Consider the following 10,234-nt stretch of genomic DNA (forward strand, 5'->3'; position numbering starts at 1 on the left):
CTTACTTAACTTCTTTCTCATTTATGTTCTTATATTGTTCATTTATGTTTCTTTCATTCATTATGTTTAGCTAAGTTAATTATGTCAAGGTGAAAAGGGTACACTAATGGTGTAAAAATAAGTATAATATAAACTTAACATGGACCTTAACGTTGGATACTAACATGTTTTATATTTGTTATCTTGTTCACTTTTAATACTTTGCTTGTTAAATGGTTAATCTAGATTTTTGTTGTATAACACTTGGTACAATAAATACTTGGCACTTTCATAGTCCATACTGTATGGTATAACCGACACCTGAGCTATGAAAGGCACTTGATTTGTTGTTAACATAAGTTATAATCATGAATGCCTGGTAACATTTACAAGTATTAGCTTTATTCAAATAAGATAACTAATGTAATCATGTTAACAATTTATAATCTGATTGGAACCTCCTTTATGTGTGGTTTCCAATTGAGTAATAAGAGTTTATACTATACTTGTTTGAAGCACCATTAGTGGATCCTCTAACCTTAACATTTGTTTTTATCGTTGTTTAATCCTTACATTAATCTTCCATCTCAAACTTCTCATTAATTTCTTCCTCCTCTTCTTTTATTATTATTATTAGTATTACTACTACTACTACTTCTATTATTATTATTATTATTATTATTATTATTATTCTTGTTATATTTTATGTATACTCTGTATTTGATCAAGGATCCTGACATTGTTGGTCTTGCCTTTTTCATTCGCATCAGAAATCTGTAATCAACCTACCTTGTTTACAAATGCACTAGCACGGTGATTGAGAGTTGGGTGATATATTTGTCGAATTATATAACTATATATTGAATCATTTGACGAAAAAACATTAAGGAAAAATAGAATATATATTTCAATAACAAGAAAATAAAAAATTACAAGTCTTTAACAACATACACTTGATATATTGAATTTCACTTTTATTGGATAATTTATTTTGTCCACTAATTTTATTTTTCATCATAATAACAAACACCAAATATTACAATCAATTATAAAACAATTCGTAGGAACAGTATGCCCAAATTAATGTCGCCGTGCACATGCTCTCTGGCAATATATCATTTTAGCACATGTTTTACGAGACCAGGAAAATGAACATCCATCATGTAAGCTTCCCAATTAACACTTGTGGGGTCAAAGTTGAAGGCATCTGCTTCTGAACAAGTCTCTCTTGCAGCAATTTGCAACTTCTCCGAGTTGGTGTCATCAAATCTGAGTAAAAAAAGATAAAATTAATTTATTATGCGCTAATCTATATATGAAATATTCATTCAAACTATAAGATATATCAATGGAATTCAATGACTATATCCTTACATGCCCTTAAAGAACACATAAGGTTCATAGAGCTCAGCTAATCGCATTCCACGCTTCAAGTTTCTGTCAAGAGCAGTGTACTTGTCCTTATAGGGTTTCTGGAATAAACCAGTAATGATTGCTAGATATTGGAATACCTGGTAAGAGAAAAAATTACTGATTTTAGGTTAATTTACTTTTTGATTTTAGGTTGTAATCATGCATAGTGTACCAATCTCGATCTTCCTCTACCACTTTATTAGCCATGGGTAGCATAACTAGATATTACTCTCTGCCTGATCCGTTTTTCTCTTCTAAGCCCAAAAACTATTGCACAATTAAAATACCCACATGAAGCATAGCATAGCCTGAAGTGATCGACTTCCAGCTAATAACATTTTGTTTAGGCAGTTCATCAAATACCAAACATACTTTAACAGCCTTTCAAGCAAACATTCCTAGCTAGACGCAATATTTTCGATCCACAAGAGCACTTTTCGTGCAATTATCATGACACCGCATCCTCTTTAGTTAAAGTTTGATCAGACCTGGTCAAATTTGATCAAAACCTGTTACGTAAAAAGGTTGACTTTGTAAAACGAAATGAAATTTCTTCGAGTAGGACCTATGGTGATGCAGGTGATGTGTGAAATTTATGAACTATAGAAATAGACTAGATTTTGATGGACATAACGAAATGTGAAATTAAACTAATGCCAAAGAATTTGAAATTGAGACGCAGCTGAATTAAATTAGTTATGTTCATCAAACCTTTAATGGCAACGAATAACGAATCGCCATGTATATACGGAAACTAGCCATGGAGCTGAAAGCTGTAACCTCGCCAACCTTTATTGGCTTTCCTTCTTTGTCAATCAACGGGTTTTGAGTGAAGTAACGAAATAATAATTCATTTAAATTTGAGAATTTGAACGGATTTCTCAATGAAGATCCTACATGATAAATGATTTCTGAAGTAGTGGATCGGTTTGCATATTCCAACATGGCCACGATAAGAGCATTGATTACCATGTCAGCTGGTATCTGCATCATTTCCAGGACATTTTCAGTTTCGGCATGCTTTTATTTATAAAAACTAATTGAAGAACGAAGGGGGTATGAGCTAACCACGTCAACTATTAACTGTGGATTGAACGGAAAGTGTTTCAATTTCCCTTTAGCATAGCCAACAGCTACACCATCAATGGTCCTGTGTTATGGGGACAAAAATTGAGATTCGAAAATTAATGAAGAACCATGCATGCTTACACCATGATGCGCATGCAGATATGCAGTAGCAGACTACCTTACACCTTCAATCCAACCGGGAAACGGCTCCTGGTAAGTACTTGTTACCATAGTAGGGCGGATAATGACTAGAGGCACTGTATCTCTACTATAATGGACTAGGAGCATCTCTCCCATTGCCTTGGTAAATACGTAAGTGTTTGGCCATCCAAACATCCTGGCCCTATAAGTAATCACCATCAAGGGAAAAGATATCATGTCAGGCAAAGAAGTATACATGTCTTAAACGAAAATTGACACAATTTAATTAGATATCATTACCGTTCAGTGCCATAATCCTTCATGTAAGATGTGACCGCACTCTCTTCAGCATGTTCTGAGTGGAGTTTTCTCAATTTCTCGTCGACCAGTTTCTTTTCTATGTCGACGTCTATCATTTCCGTGCCTTTCTTGGCTTTACCCAAGCGAAATGGCTTCTCCTGTATCAATCCTGCATCTTCGCCGCATACGTAAGCTGACGAAAGCACAATCATTGAGAAGATGGACGTTAGTCTGCATTAAAGATTCCAAAACATTACACTTGGCGTGGACTGTGTGCATAGACGAGTACAGTGTGTCCAATTAAAGCTCAATCCAACTACATAATAAATATTCTTACCAGTTGATAAATGGACAAGCACCTTAACATTATTACATTTCTTGACAAAGTTCAAGAGGTGCAAAGGTCCCAATGTATTGATACCTAATGCAACATCGTATCTTCAACAAACAATATAAAAAAATAAGTAAGAAGAGTGAAACGTTACTAATTTTAGTGATTAATAAATTCTTAAATACCTTTCGTTGCAAAGGAATTTGAATCTCTTATCTCTAAAAGAAATGAACTAATGAAAATCAGTTAATTTCCTTGCTGACCTTTCATCAAAGTTGGTGGTGGCAGCGCAGTTAATCACCGTATCAATTTCATTCCATAACTGATCCTTCAACAATGAGTCTCTTATTCCCAAGTCCACACAAGAGATGTCCCCAGGAACAGGAGTCACTTTTTCATAAACGAAGGAATATAAACTTGCACCATGTTGCTCTCTCAAAACATCAAACAAGGCCATCCCTATCACCTGTATAAATCAGTATATATATGCAATATAGTATCAAGAACTATTCTATGTTTCAGTCCATGATGCTCATATAATAAATTTAAGATAAAAAAAGAAGAGAGAAAGAATTAAGGAGAAGAAGATTTTACCTCATTGTGCAGGCGTTCTTCAGCAGATTTAGTGTCCACGGCTCTTAGAAGAAGATAAAGCTTCTTCACTTTGGGTTGAACCCTCAATATCTTCTCCACAAAAACTGCCAATGTTAGAAAACAAATTTTTTAATAGATTGATTTTGTCACAGCACATCACTACAAAAATTAAAGGGACGAAATCATAAATTCGTAAGTCTTGAGGAAATAAATTTCTTTTGAGAGGGGACAATACTCTTTGCAAGAAATCCAGTTGCACCAATGACCAAAATGGACTTGTTGTTTAGGAACTCCATTATACTTCCCAGCTCCATTGAAGATAATATTTTCCTACCTTTATTAAATTTTAGAATGAATTAAAAACAGCATCGCAGAGGGTATATATAACCACAAAACGATTTTCCAAGTAGCATCAGATGACAGTGGTTGTTTGCAAACTTAAGTTGACATTTACTAGTATTATAAGTACAGTTTGCAAAATCATTTAAAGCAGGGTAGTTAGCGAGGATTAGCTAGCATGGACAACGATTGTGTACTTAGACATTAGACACATGCTATTGTGAATTCAAATAGTGCCACGCAATTCTTTTCTTTCACCCTAGCCTCGGGAAAACAGCTATGGGTCTAAACACCTGCAGATCTAGAAAGTTGCTTGCAACTCCTTTCTTTTGCATACATCGTACTGGGTCCTCTCACAACAAAAAAATGCATTAATTAGCAACGGACTACTCCATTGCAAATAACACTAAAATCCGTTGCTAAAATAATTTAGCAACGGAATCAGCAACAGTAAAAATCAAATGTAGATTTATCGTTGCTGATTTTTTAGCAACGGATTTATCCATTGCTGATTTGGCAGCAACGGATTATCCATTGCTAAAATTTAGCAGCAGTTTATTCGTTGCTAAATTTTAGCAACGGATTTTCCGTTGCTAAGAGTTAGCAACGGATAAATTCGTTGCTATTTTGTGAATTAGCAACGGATTCTCCGTTGCTCAGTTTAGCAACGGATTTATCTGTTGCTAAACTGAAATGGAGAATCCGTTGGTGATTATATTATTTTTTATTAAATTAATTATTATTTATTTATTAAAATGAATTTTAATTAATTTATTTAATTATTTATGGATATTTTAAAGTTGTGGAATATAAGCAACCAACATAATTTAATATTAAAAATAATTGTGTCATTAATAAAAAATAGAATAAAAATAATATTCATATTATAAAAATTTAGTTAAACTTGCATTAATACAAATAAGTTCAAATACAATAAAAAAAAAAAAAACAACAAAAGATACAATCATGGTGCTGGTTGCGAAGACGAACCATGATATTGTGGATCAACAGAAGATTGATCAGGATATAAAGGTCGAGGTGTAGGTCGAAAAATTTGTTGAGATGTGGGACCCATAGGTGGCGGTATTGATGGAGTCAAAGGTGGTCATACCTTGATCAATATTTGATGTCCCACCATGGTATCCAAGATTGTTCACAAGATATTCTTTCATAGAATCCATATGCCGTTTCATTTCAAGAATAAAATCATCTTTTTTCTTTATCTCCTCTTCTTTATCCTTTATCTCCTTTTGCAATGCTCGATACGATGAACTAGGATACGATAACTCCACTGAGTAGGAATGTGATGAAGAGCTTGTACTAACTATAGATTTTGGCATATGAGGTGCACCATATACCCTACCCTTTGTAACTCCACCTGAAGCCACACACCAAGCTGCTCCATCAAATGAAGGATGATTTTCCCGATCAGTTCCATACTTTGAAATCATCTCCATTTTATAATTTTCCTACAAATAAAATACATGCAACAATAAATTAATTTGAATGTTAAATAATACTTAAGTTATATTAAGAAATAATCAAATAAAAATACATACAACCACTTTTTTAGACTTGTTGTCGACAAAGCTACCACACTGCTTAGTACTTTGATGCAAAGCTGAAAAGACATCATCCCATGAAGGTTTTTTTCCACTAGCTTCCTCTTGCTTTCAAGATTAATAAATATTATAAAAGATAAATATACAAATTTTAATTTATTATCTTAAGCATTAAAAAAAAAATCCTTACCATGTTAGCTCGATATGATGCGAATGACAATATTCCTCCAGAATGAGTGCTTATTTTGCCATCTATTTTGGTTAATCGATTCTTCCTAGCAGATTCAGACCTCCTTTGAAATTCAAGGGTGGACCAATCATCTTTGATAATTTGATTTCAGTCATCATTGTTTATCCAGGCAGGACCTTTATCAAGGCAATCTATAATATTCGTAGTGTTTTCTTTTGACATGGCTTTCTTGAGAACTCGTGTCAATTGTTGATTCAAAGCTATCCTAGCCTTATCTTTCCAAATATTACGAACAATCGACTCATCTTCCTCAGGAAAGGAATATTTTTTCTACCAAATAATATATATACCAAGTAAAAAGAGTGCACAAAATTTCAAATTATATAAATAATTAATCATATTGTGTTATCTTGTTCAGAATTTGCAAGATGATGTAATAACTAAAGAAATTAAATGATATTAAATAGTAAACAAGAAATAAGAACAAATTATAACACAAATCAATCATAGTTATTCAGTTGATAATTTTCATAATGCTACATTAAAGTGATCAAAATTCCTTTCATAGCCCAGGTGTAGGTAATACCATACGGTTGGGCTATGAGAGTGTCAAGCATTTGTTGTACCAAGTGTTATACAACATAAATCTAGATTAACCATTTAATAAGTAAGGTATTAAGAATTAGTAAGATAAAAAGATAAGACATGTTAATATTAAACATTAAGGTCCATGTTGAGTTTACACCATACTTATTCTTACACCATTAGTGTAACATTTTCACCTTAACATAATAAACTTAGCTAAACATAATGAAGAAGAGAAACATAAATATACAAAACAAGAACATAAAGAAAATACAAGTTAACTAAGTAAAGGAAAGCAAATGAAAAGCATAAAAAAAATATTAATGAAAGCAAAACTTAAAAATTACAAAAAATATAAAGAGAGAAATAAAGAGCACGAACTTGGTCTAAACAACCAAGCTCCCAAATACATGGCAAATGCCTCCTTTTATAGGCCAAAATTCAGAATTATTGATTTGAATAATTGTTGAGTGGGTGGCCAACTTTTGACTTTGTGAAAATCCTTATCTTCTTGTATGAATAAAACAAAAATGCTACCATTCGAACTGGGTCCACTAGAAAACATGAAAGTTGTAGGAAAATGACTCAGTTTTCCAGGAAAAAAAATGTAGGTCATTTGGGCTTCTAAAACTCCAGATATGGGCCAAACACTGAACAGTGTTCGGGCTGTAGGATAGATTCGGACTTCTTCGTTGTTACTATAATTTGGACTTGAAAACGGCGTTCTTAGATCTTGATGAAAACATGAAAGTTGTAGGCCTATGTCTTACTGAATCGGTGTAAAAATGTGAGATCATTTGGACATCTAGAACTCGAGATATGACCCAATTACCAAACAATGTTCCAGTTTGGACTGCACCAACATCTCTTTTCTAAGTTTCAGCCTCTCTTTATCTTCACAAATTTCAGTAGTTGAATTCATAAATCAATCCTTTGATTTATGTGATAGGCCTGCATTTAAGATGAACATTTACCATATATTAGGGCATTTTATAGTATTAGACTTGTTATTATAAAACATGCTTTAGTTAAGGAGTTATTGATACTTTAAGTGTAAAATGATGATATAAAACCTTGATAAATATACACTTTTAAGTACTAATCACACCCCCCAACCAGCTTATTACTAGTCCCTAGTAATCAAAGTGTTAAAATAGAAAAACAATTTGCAAGTTCCACAAAGCAAGGCATTCATCATTCAACTTACTTTAATCTATCCAGATAAACAAACTCTTATTAAATTCATATATCTGCTCAATACCTCTTAAACAAGATATTACTAAACCTTTCTTTTGTGCTCAAAATATCAACATATAGTTATGGGGCTTTACTTGGAAGAAAAACAAATTTTTGCCCTAATGTTTAGGCTAACTTCCTTAGGTTGAGATTATTATTTTATTTATTTTTTTTATTTATATACACATACAACTTGAAACATAATGTATCTTTAACCCATGTAACGAGTTTTAGGCTAATGAAATAACAAACACTGACAAACCTGAAACACACTTAAACAAATATAAGAAACAACAAAACATAATAATAAAACCAAAAGACACAAAGTTTTTATAAACGAAGGCTCAAATTCAATCTAAGCTTTTTACGGCTTTCCTTAGTTGACCAATTTATGCGACTCATGGAGGAATTAAGTACAGGGATGAAAGATTGTAATTGGTCAATTAATTGTTCAACAGTAGCAGCAGAGATTATGATTTGTCGTGCTGAAGATGTTAGAAATTCTTGTTCCACAGCATGATCAAGAAAAGACAACAACTTATCATAAAAACCATTAACATTTAACAAACCTATGGGTTTATGGTGAATATACAGTTGGGCCCAAGAGGAAATATGAAAGATCTCTTCCAATGTGCCCAGACCACCTGGTAAGGCAATGAAGGCATCAGCATGGTTAAACATTGCATTCAGTCGATCAGACATTGTGGGGACCTGTAATTCCTCTCTAATTGTTTTTCCAATGATGTCCCCTTGTGCTAAAGCTTTGGGGACAACCCCCAAAACTTGACTATCTCCTAAAGATGCATCTATTGACACTCCTCCCATTAACCCAAGGCTGCCTCCTCCATACACTAAATGAATCTTTCACTCAACTAGTACCTGACCAAGATGATTTGCTAATTCTAAAAACTCCTTTTCTTTTCCAGGATTGGATCCACCGAAAACACAAATATTGTTTATGTGATTACTTGAGGAACCTGTCATTTCTACACACGTCTGTATTTGATGAATGTATGGGTTGAGTAGAAATGAAGGGAAGGAAGAGATGAATTTATAGATGAGAAATTAAAAATGCAATCATACCACCTATATATAGGCCAGCTGTAGTCTCACTTTCTCTCTCTCTCTTTATTTATTTATTTATTTTGAAAAAGCATGTGTATGTACAGGTAGTTGTGATTGTGGCTCACATCTTTCCTTGGTTTTACGTCCAAGAACGGCTTAAACGCCCTTTATGGGTCGGGGATAGGCTTCCCATCCAGTTTTCTTAAAAACTAGCAAACAGGGTCTTTTTTAGTTAGATTCCCAAGACTAATTCGAGCATGTTTTTTATGGCATTGGGGCCATAAATCATAAATTGCACGATGCACATCTCCACTAGGGTGCGTCTCAAAAGTCAATAGAAGATTATCTAAAGACCCCTTACTTAGGCCATCCTTAATGAATTGTATTTTATCTTCACGGTTTACAGATACCATTCCTAAAGAACGACATCTCGCATTACAAGTCCATCTGGCACATCTGTGACAGACTTGCAGTCATTTTGCACGACGTTTCTTTACATGTGTGAAATGAAAGAATTAGAGGACTCACCTGATAACCAGACCTTTGCTTTAATCAGCCAACAAATATCTTTAGGAATTCCATGGTTCATTAACAACCTCAATCTTTCACACCTAGCACGGTAAATTTTTGTAATCGCATTTTGAGGCAGAGCGGGAAAATACTTTTTCAATTTTTCAAGAGTGGTGTCCATTTTCAACTGAGAATTGGGGGGGGGGGGAGATTCAAAGAAAGGAGAAAGAGCAAAGAATTGCATAAATATATACACAGATATCAGTTATCATGGGAAACTGAAAGAACCAACTAAAGAGTCACGGAGTACCGTTATCCGCTATTTGACCGGGGTGAGAGAAACTAGCAAAACAAAAGATACACCAAAACAAAACACAAAACAATGTGAGAAAAAGAATCAATCTTTATATACAGGATCACTCAATTCAATAGAGTCATTTTCAATTGAAAAATTGTCAAAATAAACTTTCAATCGATGCCCATTTACCTTGAAAACATTGCCATTCTTTGGATTCTCGATATCACAGGCCCCATATGGATACACATGTTTCACAATAAAAGGACCGCTCCATCTTGATCTTAGTTTTCCAGGAAATAAATGGAGTCGAGAATTATAAAGCAAGACTTTTTGACCAACATTGAATGTTTTTCTCAGTATTTTCTTGTCATGAAACTCTTTGAGTCTTGCTTTATTAATTCTTGAATTGTCATATGCATCATTTCTTATTTCCTCAAGCTCATTTATTTGCAATTTTTGCAGCTGACTAGCATCATCAATGTTTGAATTGAAAGCTTTAATAGCCCAATAAGCTTTATGTTCAATTTCCACAGGCAAGTGACAAGGTTTTCCATATACTAGTCTATAAGGTGACATACCTAATGATGTTTTATACGCAGTTCGATAAGCCCAAAGTGCATCAT

At 33.6% G+C, this 10,234-nt stretch overlaps 1 protein-coding gene across 1 annotated transcript; it reads right to left on the reverse strand.

Moving 5' to 3' along the window:
* Positions 1 to 862: 862 nt before the first annotated feature.
* Positions 863 to 4,195, reverse strand: LOC118056603 (alcohol-forming fatty acyl-CoA reductase). Its single transcript, XM_035068847.2, has 10 exons — positions 4,062 to 4,195; positions 3,827 to 3,930; positions 3,496 to 3,698; positions 3,239 to 3,339; positions 2,902 to 3,094; positions 2,639 to 2,803; positions 2,461 to 2,542; positions 2,104 to 2,376; positions 1,354 to 1,490; positions 863 to 1,248 (listed from the first exon to the last, which is right to left on the reverse strand). The coding sequence occupies exons 1-10, from the start codon at positions 4,138 to 4,140 to the stop codon at positions 1,095 to 1,097; spliced, it is 1,491 nt and encodes a 496-aa protein (XP_034924738.1). The 5' UTR covers positions 4,141 to 4,195; the 3' UTR covers positions 863 to 1,094.
* Positions 4,196 to 10,234: the final 6,039 nt, after the last annotated feature.

This window comes from Populus alba, chromosome 19 (genome assembly GCF_005239225.2).
Source record: "Populus alba chromosome 19, ASM523922v2, whole genome shotgun sequence".
Classification (NCBI taxonomy): Eukaryota; Viridiplantae; Streptophyta; class Magnoliopsida; order Malpighiales; family Salicaceae; genus Populus; species Populus alba.